Source organism: Marmota marmota, unplaced genomic scaffold, assembly GCF_001458135.2.
Source record: "Marmota marmota marmota unplaced genomic scaffold, marMar, whole genome shotgun sequence".
Lineage (NCBI taxonomy): Eukaryota > Metazoa > Chordata > Mammalia > Rodentia > Sciuridae > Marmota > Marmota marmota.
Window position 1 is genome coordinate 47,162,861 of NW_026000016.1, and position 16,144 is coordinate 47,179,004.

The 16,144-nt window shown below is 45.0% G+C and overlaps 1 protein-coding gene across 6 annotated transcripts in view; it reads left to right on the forward strand.

Annotated features, from left to right (window-relative positions):
- Positions 1 to 14,372, forward strand: part of Atp2b4 (ATPase plasma membrane Ca2+ transporting 4) — a 96,719-nt gene extending 82,347 nt beyond the window's left edge. For 2 of the 6 annotated variants that reach the window (XM_048809726.1, XM_048809725.1), the window contains 3 exons: positions 1,185 to 1,361; positions 4,875 to 5,052; positions 9,879 to 10,042. In XM_048809726.1, the coding sequence (XP_048665683.1) occupies positions 1,185 to 1,361; positions 4,875 to 5,052; positions 9,879 to 9,904 (381 nt within the window). In that variant the 3' untranslated portion in view covers positions 9,905 to 10,042. Of the gene's footprint in view, positions 1 to 1,184; positions 1,362 to 4,874; positions 5,053 to 6,717; positions 6,886 to 9,878 lie in introns of those variants that run through there. The other 4 variants (XM_048809724.1, XM_015483876.2, XM_015483877.2 and 1 more) reach the window with 3 other exon arrangements.
- The last annotated feature ends 1,772 nt before the right edge of the window (positions 14,373 to 16,144 follow it).

A 16,144-nucleotide genomic window follows, 5' to 3' on the forward strand; every position in this document is an offset into this window, starting at 1 on the left:
CTTTCACACCTCCTAGATTCCTAATACCTAACCCACCTCCCTCCACCTTGCTCTATTTACCAGAGTAGTTTTGCTCTTGAGTGAAGCTTGGTTGTGTTACCAGCTATTTGGAACTCCTTCAAGTCTGGCCTTTATGTGACTATATGGCCTTGATGCCAGATAACAGCCTTCCTTCAGTATCATAGCAGCTTCTGCCAGCATCCAAAAGCAGAACTTCAACCTTCTTCCCATTTCAAGCCATTTGGCTCCCATTGGACTGCCCAGTCCCTCTGTCCCATTTGAGCCCTGTCTCTCCCTCATCTGGTCTGTAAAGAACTGACTAACACGCATTGAGCTCACTAAGCGATTTATCTTTTATTGCAAGTCTAACCTACTGAAGTTCATGCCTTCTGATAATACTCACGTGTCTCTGTCTTTCCTCTTTCTTTCTTTCCTCCACCCCCCAAGTATCAGGGATTGAATCCAGGGGCACTCTACCACTCAGCTACATCCCCAGACCTTTTTATTTTTTATTTTGAGACAAGGTGCTGCTAAGTTTCTGAAGCTGGCCTTGAACTTGTGATACTCTTGCCTCAACAGCCTGGGTATCTGGGAATATAGGCATGGCCCATTGTGCCCAATCCATGTGTCCCTTCTTTCGTGGTCTATCCCACCCACTTCCTTATCCCAACTACCTTTTCACTATCATAACAATGGAGCTACTTTTTATGTGTGACTAGGGAGGGGCTCTTTCCTTCTAATTCCTTTCTCTACTCCTCCGCACACACATGCAGTGATGCCATCTTCTCTCCTGATTTGTTTCCCCCAGGTCCAGGTCTCTGCCCTTCCCATGATGTTCCATGCCTTATAGTTCTATTTTTCTTAAAAGACAGATGGTGAAATAAAAAGGAAGAACTGAGACAGGAAAAAGTCTATGACGAAGCAAGTTATAGAATATGTTACCTGGTTACCAGAATATAAGTTTTCTTTTGTATGTCCACAAACAGAAAACCTTCCTAAGAGCTTGACAGCTGTGGGCACATGGTGAACGCTTGCCTGAACAGATCGGTGCTCCCCGCACTGCTCTCCTGGTGAGCAGGGTGATAGAGCAGAGTAACCTACCCAAGGGCCTGACCTGGGTAAGTTGACTGACAGCTCTTCTCCCCCTGATTCTGCTGTCTCCCTTGTGCTGTGCCCATCCTCAGATCATCTCTGCAATACCTACCAAATCTCTGAAGTTCCTAAAGGAAGCTGGACATGGGACTACCAAAGAGGAGATCACCAAGGATGCCGAAGGACTGGATGAGATTGACCATGCAGAGATGGAGCTGCGCCGAGGCCAGATCCTCTGGTTCCGAGGCTTGAACCGTATCCAGACTCAGGTACTCTACTAATGGCCTGTCCTCACCATGGGAGAAGAAACCTCTCTATCTTGGGAGGCGTTGAGGGGGGCAGCAATTCTTTGTGGCCAGCATTTCTCCCCTTCCTAAGGCTCACTACCAAAGGGTAGCCCTACCTTCCTAGCTTTAGGACCAAGAGGGGCAGAAGTACCTGCATGGGCTCCTCTGAGAGGAGAGTAGTCAATGGACCCCGACCAGAGGACCCTAATAACAGTCCTTCAGCTGTAGATTGGCTGTAAAGCCCGCTGCAGGTTCTGTTGCCCAGGCAGGCTTTCTGCACAAGGTCTCTTCAAACACTAGCTCTGGCCCCAGAATAGGAAATCAGCTGTGCCTGCCCTCCCAGGAAGGAGTGGGAGAGCATCCCTGTGCCCGTGCTCAGCAGTCACTTAATGTGACATCCTTGGGTTGCTGTCATGGTAATAGATGTTCTCCAGAGGGGTCTTTGTAAGAGGCTCACCCTCTTATATCTTTCCCATTTGAAATTTAAGACCATGGTGGGGAATCTGATGGTTGCATGGGTATGAACAACAATACTCTCCATGCCCAAGTATCTTTTACAAGATTCAGACTTGCGTCTCAAAAAGGAAGATGCTATTGTTTCTTCAAACCATTTCCCTTCTTGTAATTTCTGAAATGGGATAGTAGCTGCTCCCACTGCTCTTATAGTGCCCCGCCTATACCCCACAGTAACTTTTTTTCTCTCTCCATGAGTCAATTATAATTACCTCCCAGGTGAGTGGGCTGGTTTAAGCATTGATAATTCTCTTGCCCTGCTCCCACCTCACACATCATTTTTTGTTTTATTCCCAAGATTCCCCATCTCAGGAAATTATCAATCCAAAATTTTAAGGGTACTCACCAGAGTACAGGCGTATTTCTCTTCTGATTGGCTGGAGATCCCCAACCTGTTTAACTCAAAAGTTGGCCTTGCAGATGACTGAGAAAACTCCCCAGCAACCCCATCTCCTTAATACATAGGCAAGATAGGTAAAATGGATATTCTCAACTACATACCTGGTAAGAACTCGTTTTCCATAGCCAGACTCAGCTACGTTGCTAGTGGCCTGCCCGCACCATGGGCAAGACAGCTGGAAAGGTAGAAGAGAACTAGATAGCAGAATCCTGGGGCTCCTTTCCATTTTCTTGAGTTCCTCCTCTCAGGAAGGGAAATTGCAGTGGGATCTGCACAAACTACCTCATGGTGTCCAGCGTTCCCACAGCCCCCACGCCACCCTCTGGGCTGCTGACTCCATCTAGTGTCCACAGAATCTGGCACCTTGGCTCCCGTCTCTGAAACGCCCAGTGCTTTCCTTTGGGTCTGCTCTTTTCAAAATAACCTCTTTGCTTTTCTTCCCTTTAGGATCACCTGCCTCCTCTTCCACTATGTGATTTTTTTTTTCCTAGCCAGGATTCCCTCATTCCAGTATCTTCTCGCTCCTCGCCAGTCTTTCTCCTGGAGGCTGAAAGTCATGGGTCTTCCTTCCTCCACTGCCTGTTCCCATCCCCTTGGCCACGCCCCTCTCTGTTTGGTCTCCCTGCCTACATAGCTTTAGGTTTACTACCTGTTCCTGGTGCATCATGAGGCAGTTGACCAAAATGGCATTAAAACCTAAACTTAAGCCCAAAGGCAGCTTATAGAAGATGCCAGGATAACTGTACCATTCCAGAGTCACCTGGCTCTCAGCTAATGTACATCCTGGTTCTGTAGCAGCCTCTACTGGCTACTCTTCAGCCTCACCAGAGTTCTAACAAAATCCCCCCGCCATGTCCGTTTGTGGAACCGTATTGTCATTCCCATAGTGACCCTTGGGGTGGCGGGAAAAGCTGAGCTATTGCTCAGACCTGATTGGAATTTTCTCTTTTCCCAATTCTAGGCTGTTCTTTCCCTCTCCTTTACCCTTTAGTTTGTTAAAAGCAGTAGAAAGCATAAATTTGAGGGATTTGAGGGCTAGAAATTTGGAAAGATAAAGCTGGAATGCAATTTCAAGGCAAAGTTGGCATGGAAGCAGGTGTCTTTACAGTTTACCCCTCAAATGTAAACCCTTTCCTCCTATAGATTTAAGCCCCTGGAATTGGAAACTATAATGTGAGGAAGGGGTGATGTTTTAGCACAAACTTTTATCTGAATCTAGAAACTAACCCTAAACATTGCATGGCTTCTTTGGAAGCTTTGCAGGTAAGAACAACCAGCTGGGCATGGTGGCATGCACCTGTAATTCCAGCAACTCAGGAGGCAGAGACAGGAGGATCGCAAATTCAAGGCCAACCTGGGCAATTTAGTGGGGCCCTGAGGACTTAGTGAGAACCTGTCTCAAAGGAAAAATGGGCTTGGGATGTGGCTCAGTGGCATCCCGCACCCAAAAATAAAATAAAACAGATAAGAACAGCCGTGAGTCACAAGATACCTGCTTTCCCATTTTCTGGGGAAAAGAAGTCAGAGTGACCAGATCAGCTCCTTTCCTACTCTCCTGGGGGATTGATCCTTGGAATTAGGCATGTGGGTATCTCTAAGAAGATTCCATCAGATCTATGAAGGATAAAGGAATCCTTTTAATTCATTCCTTGTTACTTAGAGGTCAGGGATAAGGATGGTAGATTTGATGGAGGCCCCAGATCAAGGCAATTATTGGAGAATAAATGACACTAATTGCCTGTGTTTCTGAGGAGCAGTGCAGTGAAAATCAGAGACTGCCTGGGTAGGCCTGGAGCTGCAGCCCCTCACCACCCCACCCAGCAGCTCCTCCTGCTAAGCTCATCAGCATTTCTGCCAGATGTTTCAGGATCTCCAGTGCATTGATTTGGCTTAGTGGCATTCTCTCTAATGGGTCTGGCCACTGATTCCTAAGCTCCCTATCAGCCCGAGAAGGAGTATCTTACTTAGGATAGGCACCCAGAAGAGAATGAGCCAAGCAGCTCACAGCCCAGTGGCCTTTCCATCATGGCCACCTATGTATGAGTTACTATACTCCCTGTTTTCCTTTAAACAACAAATTAATGCTCCTGGAAAATTTGCAAAAAAATCGGTAGTTGGTTAATAGGTTTAGAGGTTCCTAAGCCTTGAAATTCAGTAGTATGCACTTTGCCTTCAGTATCTCAAGTTGCATGTCTTATTTTTAAGAGTAAAGGCCAAAACCATGAATTAGCTACTAGACTCTGTACAGCTGATAAGAGTGGTAGGTTAGGAGAAGAACCTTGGACATCTGTACATCTAAAATGTCCACCATAGGCTAAAAAGGAAGAGAAAACTGGATTGTGACTGGGTGTGTGAACTCAATGGCAAATAGTTCCTTAAACAAAGTGTGGTATGCAATTAATGTTTTCCCCCCTTTCCTCGCCATGGCTTTGTGGGTGAAGAAATCTCCTGCTTTCCATCTCCTATCCCCTTTTCCCAGCTGTTTCCATCCCCCTGTCCCCTGCCCTTCGTGACCCTACCTTCCTCTTTCTTCCCCTCTCTCTAACTGGAGCAAAGCTGTCTCACTCTTTGATTCTTTGCAGATCGAAGTAATTAACACATTCCAGACGGGAGCCACTTTTAAGGGAGTCCTAAAGCGGCAGAGCATGGGTCAAGCGCTTGATGTAAAACTTCCTAGCTCAACCTATGTAGCAGTTGCACCAATCAAAACTTCCCCCACCACTTCTGTTGCTGCTGCTGTATCATCTCCTACTATGGGCAGTGAGTGATAGTCTATTATGATGCATGATTTGCTAAAATGACCACAAAAGAGCACGTGGCATCCACTTTAACCAACCATGGTTATCAGCCCTCTGTATGTTATTTTGCACATAATGTTTTGAGAACCCTTTTTCAATCAACCTTTCAATTAAAGAAAAGGCAAAACAAAAACAAAAACAAAAAAAAAACCCTACTCTAAAACTAGGCTGTGGGCCCTTTTATTTTATTATTTTTTTAGTGTTGGAAAACTGTTAAACCTTAACTATTTTAAAGACAATACTCCTGTTTTCTGATCATTTCTCTATATTGCTTTATTCTTTTTTTCCTTGAGTTTTTGTGATTTGCTTTCTCTTAGGGTTTTTTTTTTTTTCCTTGTGTGTGTGTGTGTGTGTGTGTGTGTTTGTTGCTTTGATTGGATATGTCGTTATTGTCCCTGTCCTCTCCTCCTGCTCCTTTGGATCTAAACTCTACCCTCTAAGCTTAGATGTGAGGTTAGGTTAAATGAAAACCCAGGAACTCTCTTTAGTTAGAGGAAGGCTTGGTACTAAACCTAAAGAAAGGTAAGCAAATAGCTACTGTGCCCATGAGTTTACCAGGGACCTGTGCTTAATTAAGCCAGTATTGAACTTGATCGATAATAATAGTCCTTATGGCTAACATTGCATTGTTAGCTGGTAAAATTAGCATAAAAGCTATAAGGATACGAAGAAAGGAAGGTAGTTCAGTTAAAATGCAGAAAGTTGAGCATCTTTGTTATCTTATTTTCCAGGGGATTTAAACCAAACTCAGATTTAAGAATCAATTGATTCACACAAATTTTGAATAAGAGAAATATATGAAAAGTTCAAAGTGACATTTTTTTCTTCACTTAGAGAAAAATTTGTAGAAGTTTCTGAACAGCATCCCTTTTTGTTTCTTCTTTAGTTTAATTGTTCTGCCAATAGTCAGCCCTCTGTATGTTATTTTGCACATAATGTTTTGAGAACCCTTTTTCAATCAACCTTTCAATTAAAATGCTGTCAACACTCAGCCTCGGACCTGGGTTCTCGTTGGTAGATTATAGGACTTTTGCTATGCCTTTCCCAAATGGAAGGCAGAGAGGAGAAAGGAGGCAGCAAGTAAGGAAACCGGTGGGGAAGGAGTTCCACCCCATTAAATATACTGTGGATTTGCCTGAGTGCTGGGTCTGTCCCTTCCTCCCTCACTCTGAACCCCAGTTTTAGGACATGAGGAACAGACAGAGCAGTTGTATTGCCCATGGTTCACATGACTGTGAGCTGAGCAGACTAATGAGATTTATATGTGGATTTTCTTTTTAGCCAAGTATAAATGTTCTTGGTGAGGTATGGGGGTGGGAGGCCATATTTTGTTAGGTCTAACAGTAGGCAAGAAAATACTAAAAAAAACTTTCTCACCAATATCCAAGAACCTCTCTTCTATTCCTTCCATGTTCCATGTTTCTTACTTAATTCCTTTTTTCTTCTAGTTTTGCCATTTTCTTCTAACCATCTCTGTCCTTGTTTTAATCATCCCTCACTGGTAGGAACAGTTAATGGCAGATGTCCCTGTGATTTGATGGTGCAAGGAGACTAATTAGAAGGCAGAGCCCATTAGGCTCTTGCAGAGGATCTAGTAGAAGGTATGCACCAAGCCCTCAAAGGCTAGGAGATCAGAAGAGAGACAGGCCACACCTTCTCTTTCTCCAGCTGTGCCTTCTTACGTGAGGTCCTAGAGGTTATAGTCATACATTTTAAAACCCTCTTCCCCATTCCAGATCTCCAAATGAATTTGACCATTTATCCAACCTTTGTGAGCTAGATCTCATAGGATTTCTCTCTGTTGGGAGGCCCTAATCCTTCTCTTCCCCTGGTTTCTGAAAAGGGAGGAAGCAGAAACCCACAGAATTCCAGCTGAGGAAATGGGTCTTCCCCTGACCACTCACTGAGCTCTACAGAGTCATCTTTACACTTGTACCCAATCTAAAGTCCAGCTTGGTTGGAGCTCTTGAGTCATCTGGGACTTGTCCTTCAATTAGCCCTAAAGAGGCTTCCGAGAGATTTTTCAGAAATGATGTCCAGGGAGGGAAGTGTCCATTGGCTGAGTGAAGAATGTGCAGGGCTTTCACCACACTCATTTCACCAGTCCTGCCTTGTCCCCACCACTGCTCCCATACCAAGCACCATGCTCCAGGAAGGGAAGATGCCAACCTTGGGGTGGATTGGTGGTGATATATGTGTGATGGTTCATCAGCATGTGTTCTCTGAGCCAGTGTTGGCACTGAGGAGCAGTGTGCTGCAGCCCTACCACCCAGCTCTTCACCCACTGGGCCAGGTGGCGCCCCCCTACTCCTCTTCACTTGAGCTTCCCTTACAGGTAGATGGTTCCCCTTTAGACCCCAGAAGTCCTGCAGTCTTGCTGGATGACTGTTCCTTGCCCCCCCCCAAAAGAATGAGGTTTCCTTATTTTTTACACCTGCACATCCCCAAATCACTTTTATCTCCCTCATTTGTTTACCTATAACAGTGTTATTAATGGTCACCCCAACAAGTGAGAAGAAAAGCCAGCAAACAGGGCTCTAGACCCACACTCCAAACTTGATCTTTCAAAATCTGTTTTTATAATGAATTTCATTTGTAATTACTTCAGTGAAGTATTCAATTGCTTTTTAAAAATAGAAGAAGAAAGTTTTTAAAAATCCCTGATGTAGAAGATAATGAAATTGTGGCATAAAGGTACCTGCCCTACTGTAGGACTTGTTAGAAATTTTGAGATCTCAAAAGTAGACCAAAAATGTGGACCGAGTTATCCCTCCTACAGAGGCGGGAATGCTTCGGACTGATCCATTGGCCAGTGAATCTGTACTAGAGCCATAGGAGAAGCACTGAATTTGGGCTCACTTAGCCCAAGTTGCCTCACTCTGTGTAGCTCACTGAAAACTTGAGACCTTCTGAAGCTTATATGGAGCCCCCATTCCACCTGATCTCCCTAGATCTGGAGTATAGGCAATATGACAGGTGGATTACCATCAGAGGGCCAATAGGTATCATAGAAGGATGGAAAAGTGGTTCCTTGCTGTTGTTCCGCATGGTGAGTGTGTGTCCAGGTTCCTTGGTTCTTCTTGGTGGCTGAGGTGTTGAGCTGATACAGTGAGTGGCAAGGAGTCCTTTGCCTTCCAAGCTCTGAGCACCCTCAGCCCTGAGCGGGTCTACAAGCTGCAGAGGAAACCAGCAGAGACCCATGGCGAGGCTTCCTTATGAAGTATTTTTGAAGGTTCGATTCAATGATAGGAAGTACGAGGACAGGAAATACAACCAGTTTATTTGGCTAACGCATCGTATGCTACGCGGCCCGCATTCTTGCCTCTTCTCGAGGAATATGTTTTTTTGCTTAAACAGCAGAGGAATGAAAGAGGTGCCCTACCCCAATATCCGCCACTCTTTCTTGTCCTCCCCATCTTAATGACTTCTCCTGTGTTACTCCCATATCTTTTCTGAGGGAAGAACTTTTGGACGAGGCTAGGATTGACCACCTCCCCCAAAACTTAAATTGTCCTACAATTTCTTACCTTTCCCCTGGCCTCCCTCTGCCATCTCTCTGGAATCCGACCACTTCCCCATCCCAATTCTACCAACCTGGATTCTAAGCCACACCTCAGAGAAATCTATAGTTCAGAAAAGCACCCACCAAAAGAGCGGGTACCTGTGGAGAAGGAAAAGCTATTCACAGGGACCAGTTATGATCAATATTTTCCCCCTTAAATCTGAATTGCCTGCATTCCTTCCTTTACATGCTGTAGAACAAAGACTGATGTGGGCTCCTTCATTTCCCTAAAACTGCAAATTATTTCCTTGCCGCCATCCTCTTCATCCCCCCCATCAGAAAGGCCACTTGTTCGTGGCTCACCTCCTGGATCAGGTTTCTCTCCTAGACCCATGTTTTCCCTTCCCCATGTAACATCATGCTCCTCTTTGCAATCTGGAAATAGCTGGAGAAAGCAGCATGATCGGGCACCATTGCTGTGGATCAGAGACTGGAAATGCATTTGAGTTGTGAGGGCCAGGTCTTCTCTCAATAGGCAGAGGGAAGGCGTCTTTTGCCCCCGTATGTTATCCACATCTTCTAGGAGCGGGAATGAAGGATTTCAGGGGAGGGGACCCAGTGGAGGTTGTGGAATGTAAATATGTGCATGTCTTCTGACTGACAGGCAGATTATTAAGTTGGAGAGCTTTAATTTCCTGCATGCTGCTGAATGAAGATTGGTTTGTCTGCCTGGCTGCACAATATCCATGATCACTTGTCACCCAGTGTGTATTATATGCAGATTGGTATATGTTGGCTCTTTGAGGGTTTTAAACGGATAACTGAACTTCAGTGTGTAATTTTTCCATTCCACGTTCACAAACTGTTTGGCCTCAACACAGAAATCCACAGTGTGAATCATCTTTTAAGTTTGGCTGTTAATTTGTGCCTAGTTTCAACATCCTTACCCTCTAGCCAAAAGAACTAATGATGAATCTTTTTGTTTTCTGTTTCATTTTAAGAATGGATTGTTTGGGAATGCTAACTTTGCTTTGGATTTTCGACTTTTTTAAATGCAACTTTTGAAACATCATCGTTGTTTGCCGTCACTCACCCCACCCTAGTGCTTGAAATTTGAGCCACATGACACTTCTAGTGCCCCATGATCTCTTCCATGTTTGGTTTTGATTGTTGAGCAGTCATGTTTTATAGTTTGGGTTTTGTTTCCTCAAACCACTCATTCCTTGTTCTGTGGGCCAGTTCTCACCACCTATCTTCTCATCCTCCTTTTCCTTCCCCTGATATAGATCAAAGTGGTCAGAGCGTTCCATAGTTCTATAAGCATCCAGAAACTCGGGAACCAAGAATCCATCCACAACTTCATGACCCACCCTGAATTTGCCATAGATGAGGATTTGCCGCAAACACCATTCCTGGATGAGCAAGAGGACAAAAGCCTTGAACATGTTCCTACGACTGGGACTGGGGTGCTTCTGTTGGATGGTGAGGTCACTCCATACGCCAACCAGAACAACAACGCGGTGGAGAGCAGCCAAGTGCAAGTTGTCGCCTCCCATTCGGACAGCCCTCTCCAAAGCCTGGAGACATCAGTTTGAACTTCTTTTCTCTGACTCCCATCCCTGCTTTCCCTATCTCCTTTTTCATCCATCTCATCTATAAGGTGATGATGAGACTGTTCACTGTCATGTCAGCCACTCCCAAGTGTGTGAGAACCCCCACCCAACCATGAAGAAGCAAGAGCACAGACCTGCAAGGATTCCAACTTAACCTTGAGCTGGGGTTGGTAGCAGGATTTAGTCAAGTGCCAGGCAGGTAATGGTAGAATCTATTCTTTGGGTGTATCAGTTGGCCGTATCTAAAGAAGTCACAACAGTCCTCCTGACATCACCCCAGCCCAGATTCTCCTGTGTTCACACACATGTCACCATTTCCTGACTTCAGGATTTTTTTATCCTGAGTGTCTGCCATTTATAAGTCAAGTTGAGAGAGTGATGATCCACAAATGTGTTGAGGCAGGAATGGAATGTAAACAATCAGCCGGAGAGTGATTATTTTTAAAATAATTTTGCCCATTTTGAGTACTTAGACCTGAAGGCCTCTGGCTCTTTCTGCCCTCCCAAGGTTCTTTTGGTCTTTTGTAACCCTCATCTTCTTTCCTTTTCTCTCTCTCTCTCTCTCTCTCTCTCTCTCTCTCTCTCTCTCTCTCAAGTTTGTTAAAATTAAGAGAATGGAAAGGATGTGGATGAGTAGAGTCCACTTTGACCATTCTCCCTTCAAGCCCCAATTGAACACTCAAGTTCTAGAGGCAGACAGATTTCTTTGCTAAAAGGGTCAAGATCTGGTAAGACTGTTTCCCTCTCTCTGCCAGGTTAGCTTCTACTTCTGAACTGCCTTCTTGTCAGGTAGCTGTGGTTTTTAAGTGCCAGGAAGGTCAGCCTTGACCATAAAGCTTGCATGTATGACATACAGTTTTACCATAGGCCAGAGCTTCCTCCTGTTCCTAAAGTGGCAGCAAAAGAATGAAGTGGGCATGGGCCTGCCTCCTGGAGGGACTTGGATTTTGAAGACCAGAAGCATACAGGCCTAGGAGAAGGTAGACCATCCCAGCAAACAGTTATGGGGTGTTCCTCGAGGTGACCACTGCTTTCAAAGCCATCTGCCAAAACTCTTCCGGGGCAGGACCCAGTTGTTGGGGAAGTGAGTATTGAGAGGCCTTGGGAAAGGCTGCAGAGCCACTCTGGCAGGATCTGAGGAAACTTCCCTGTAGGCATCCAAGACCTTGAGCTTAGGTTCCTGGGGACCAGCTTCCACATTCTCTCAGTCTCCTCTTTCTGCGCTTGCTGTGCCCACAACTTGCTCAGCCTCAGCCTTTTGCACATATTCCAGTTTCGCAGACACATATCCAAAGGGAGAGGCCCCTATGTACTGTGCTGACTTAAAGGAGCAAAAGACCCACCCCGGCCTCCTCTCCTCCCCTCTCCCACATGCCCCCCTCAAGCCCCTCCCCAGCAACACACTCCTGCTGCTGCCCAGGAAAGCCCTGTGCCTTTTTGCCCTGAATACTGCCCAAAGCATCCCCTGCCCACCTGCCTCTCAGGAGTTGGGGACTTTGCTAGGAGACTTTTCAAAGTGTTCCTTACTGGGACAAGGTGGAGCCGAATTTGCAGGAGCTCCATTTTTATCCCTGCTGTTGACCTAAGCTCTTCTGTGCAGGTGGAGCTAATTCATATCCCCCATTCCCACTCCCCTTAGATAAATGAAGCCCCCCCAACACCCTTTAGAGTGAGAGCAGTAAGGAGAGGGCTCCCTAGCCTCTTGGGAACTGCCAAATTTCCATTTGGAAGAGGAAGGTGATCTGCACCTGTCCACTCCAGCGTTTTCTTCTTGATCCCTCCTCCCTCACCCCTTTCACCTGAGCTGTCCGAGGTAGGAAGAGTAGAGAAACAATACCCACTACACCTCCCCATTACTACACGATCCATCCTTGTAGGAAATAGGGGTTACATGCTTCAGCTATCTTCTCTCTGTCTTAAATGCTCATGGGGGGAAAACAGCTCACCCAAGGTGTTAGGTGTTCACATATATATTTATTAAGTACATTGGAAGATTTAATTCTGTCAAGTCTTTTATTACCTCAGATCATTTTGAAAAGCAAGCCAATAACAAGCTTTGGAGGCCATGTTACCATTCCTGCTCCCAAAAGACTCACGGTGCCTGAGGGCTTGTGTCTACTTTTTTAAAGTCAACAGTTTTTTTTGGTGTGTGTTCTAGTTTCCATAGTAAGAGAGGAAATATAGAAATATTATGCAAAAATATATAGTTTTCTTTAGATCAGAAACTGATATTTTTGAGTCAGCCATATGTATTTTGTTTAAAGGATTTAAATAAAGTGCCGTCATGTAACCCTGTGGAAGGAAGTGCATAACCAGCTGTTCGACATGACAGGTGACTAGTATATTTGTTATTGGTTTAAAAACCAATACATCGTACTTCCTTTCTCCAAACAGCCATCTTTATACTTAGGGGGGAATAAAACTTGTTGGGTTCTAGACTTTTTTAATATAAATTTTGTTGATACGGAATTGAGTAAGTTTAAGTGTTTATGTGCATATGTTTTTTATGTATAAGTTTTTTCTATTCAGTTTCAGTGATCCAACTGGCAGTGAGTAAATATGGCATAAGTTAATAATGCTTTTCCCCAAAATGGTGCTTTGGATTTGAAAAGGGTCTGATGGGGAGAAGGAGAAATGATCATCCTAGATTCCTCTCTTGATAAACCTAGAAAAACTGGTAGTGAACTGAGGATAGTAAGGGAAGCAGCCAGGAAGAAGGGATGCAGCTGTCAGGAAATGAGCGAGCACTCCACTCCCTGCCCGCCCGCCCCAGTGTAGACGTATGACCAGGCTTGTTCGGAACTAGTGTTTGGGATCAGGACCCCTCTGTTGGATTTGTGTTTGTCCAAGAATAAGCTGGCAGAGTGGCACCAAAGACATTGGTCTCTCCTGGTCTACGGGAACATTCTGATTTGGAGTTTGCATTTTTTTATGGTTCTTCCACTTTGTCTCCCCCCTGGAGTTTTCCATTAGTGAGTTTTCATGCACGGATCTGATTTGTGACTCCTTTCTTCCTCTATAAAGATTTTGTGCAATATATTAGAAGGGAGACAGAGCTCCAAATGGAAAACACAGTGACTGGTTCCAACCCTGGGTGACAGTCTCAGGTCTAGGTCCTTCCCACAGATGTCCTCTGTCCTCTGAAATGACTCTTCTATCCCTAAAGGTGTTAAGAAAGAGACCACCTAGAAGTCCCTCTGGGCACTTGTGGATTCTTTGGGGTTGGGTTTCTTCTTCCCTTCAAACTTCCAAGGGGAGAGTTTGCACAGACAAATCTGAGTGATTACCTCACTGCCAAAAACCCAGAGGGGTATGGCAAACTCGAATGTGCCAGAAAACCTCTTCCTGCATCCCTTTCCTTTCTTCCCCACATCCCTTGCCTTACAACTGAAGCCGCCCGTGGTACCACCCCAATGTACACACTGCTCACCTTTCATATCACTCTGCATTGGGGGTGGTGGGCGCTTATAAATGCCTGCTGTTCTTAAGCCATTCTAGCCTCTTCCTCAGAATAGACCAGACTCCCTTACATTCGGCTCAGTGCCAGAACTTCTGCAGTCAGGCCTGCTGTCCCCTTTCCTCTTGATTAGGAGAGATGGAGCAAGATGAGCTCCCATGGCTGAATCGGCCTTTGGCTCATGCTTTCTCCCCAGATGTATATATGCCATATGTAAATATGCCATATATATGTGCCAACAAATCTATGTTGTTCCTTTCAAATCAGCACGCAGATAGGACTTTTGAGTTTCTTCTTCTTCTTTTCAGTAACTAGTATAACTAGCACTGGTGTTTTTGTACAAAAAAAGAAAACAACTAAAGGTTGACTATTGTGGTCTGCATGACAAGCAAATGTTGATATCAAAGCAATGTGTATCCTAGTGTGTGTGGCCATAACTTACAGTTCAGCTTAACAGTGCACCCAACCTGTATTTGCATTTTGATATTATTTAAGCTCTATGTACAATGTTTTGCATGTATTTATATGGTTCTTAGGGAAAAAAATGCTATAAACTGGCAAATCTGAAATTCAAATATGTTGTTCCACTGAGACGGGAAGAAGAGGAGTTTTAAAAGGGATAATTTTTTGGAATCAATAAAGCTTTTTTGCTGATGAGCAGAAACCAATACTGCCATGCACTGAGAATAAAAACCCGTGCCCACTTGTAACTGTGCCATCCTCAATGTGTCTCCACTTTTGGGTCATGCCACTAGATACTGGTGAAGCTGAGAAGGGTACTGCCGCCACCACCCCATCAGAACAAGCACAGACCCGTCTTGTTCTGGCCTGCTGCCCTCCAGAGGGCTCACTGCCCTGGTTGCCAGTCTCAGGACCTTGGAGCACAAGCTCTGTTCCACCCACTGAGTAAAAGTGGTGAGAGTCCACACATGGGGAGCAGGGAATCCGGAGCTCTAGAAGGGATGAGCAAGAGGCAGAGCTGGCAACCTCTCTTCCCCTCTTTCTTAATGAACTGCTTTTGGGCATTTTCCTTATTGGCTGCTTTTCCCTCTGAGTTTCTCCTCCACCCACCTCTTCTCCCACAGGTTTTTGTTTTGTTTATGGTTCCATTCATTGAATCTCCAGCACGACTGATATCAGACCCCACTTTCAGGTCCAAACAGCTTCCTGGCAGGTCATTTACCTTCTGAGTTTTCATATCTCAGATAACTCCTTCTTGCAGCTCTCATCCAGGTGCACAAATAAGTTCTGTTCTCTTTTAAAACACCACAGGTTAAAAAATAATAAAGGATCTTGTCTGCTCCCCAAGTTCCTTTATGGAAAGTGTGAGCTGAAGAATAGCTCCAACTCCCCTGGGACTTTTCACGGGCTGATGCTGAAGGAGGAACCAGCCTTCATTGGAAAAGACTGCAGCCCTGCATCTTATCCCCACTTTTCTTGCCACAGGCATGGACCTACACCCACTTAGTTTCTTAAAAATAGAGGCTCAGAGGGCTGGGGGTAGAGTGCTTGCCTAGCGTGCTCAAGGTCCTGAGTTCAATTCCCCAAACTACAAAAAATGAAAGAGACTGGTATTTTATTAATTAATATAAAATAAATTTAGCCAGGCTTCGCGGCACAGGCCTGTAGTATCCCAGCTACTTGGGAGGCTGAGGCAGTAGAATGACATGTTCAAGGCCAACCTGGGCAACTTAGTGAAACCCTGTCTTAAAATAAAAAGGTCAGGGGATGGAATCATAAAAGAGTCACAAACCTGAAGTCTTTTTCCTTATGTTAAATTCCTTCCAAAATACTCTTGCTAGAAAAGACACCACACATATGCGCATGCACCTATAGAGTCCTTTCTAAAGCTCAGCCCTTTATTTCCCTTCTTGTACTCTCATCTTGTCTTTGTTGAGCCTTAGATTTGCGCCCCTCTTCTATGCCACATAGAGAATTCTTAAAAGTCCAACCTCCTAACCCCAATATGTGGTAAGGAATAGTGAAGAATGAACCTCTACTGTGTCATTCTGGCTGTGACCTCATATCCTAAGACGCTGGTTCAATGGCGTATAAAGGCCCGCTCAGCTCCTTGGGTCAGGTGACTATGGAAGAGAACATGCTCTTCTCTTCTGTCTTTTTCCCTACCCCCAGTTCTAGAAAATAATTGTTTTGCCCTCCATCTTAGTAATGGTTTGTGAGCTCTACTTTCTCCATTACCATATACTCTCCCTGTGGTCACTGATTGGTTTGAAGTTCTCTGCCAGTCGCGCCTGGTTCCCTCCGAAACGTACATGTGACCAGACAACTCCCTGGCTTACTCTGTGTCAGATCCAAAGAAGATAACTCAGTAGGTCATCAGGGAGGTGGCTTCCAGCCTCTGACCTAGATCTATTAGGGCACAGCCTTCTTGTCACTGACAGGATGAGAATGGCGTGTCTTTCACCAGCAAATAATTTTGGAACTCTGTCATAAATAAAACATGTAAACATGTTACTCTGTG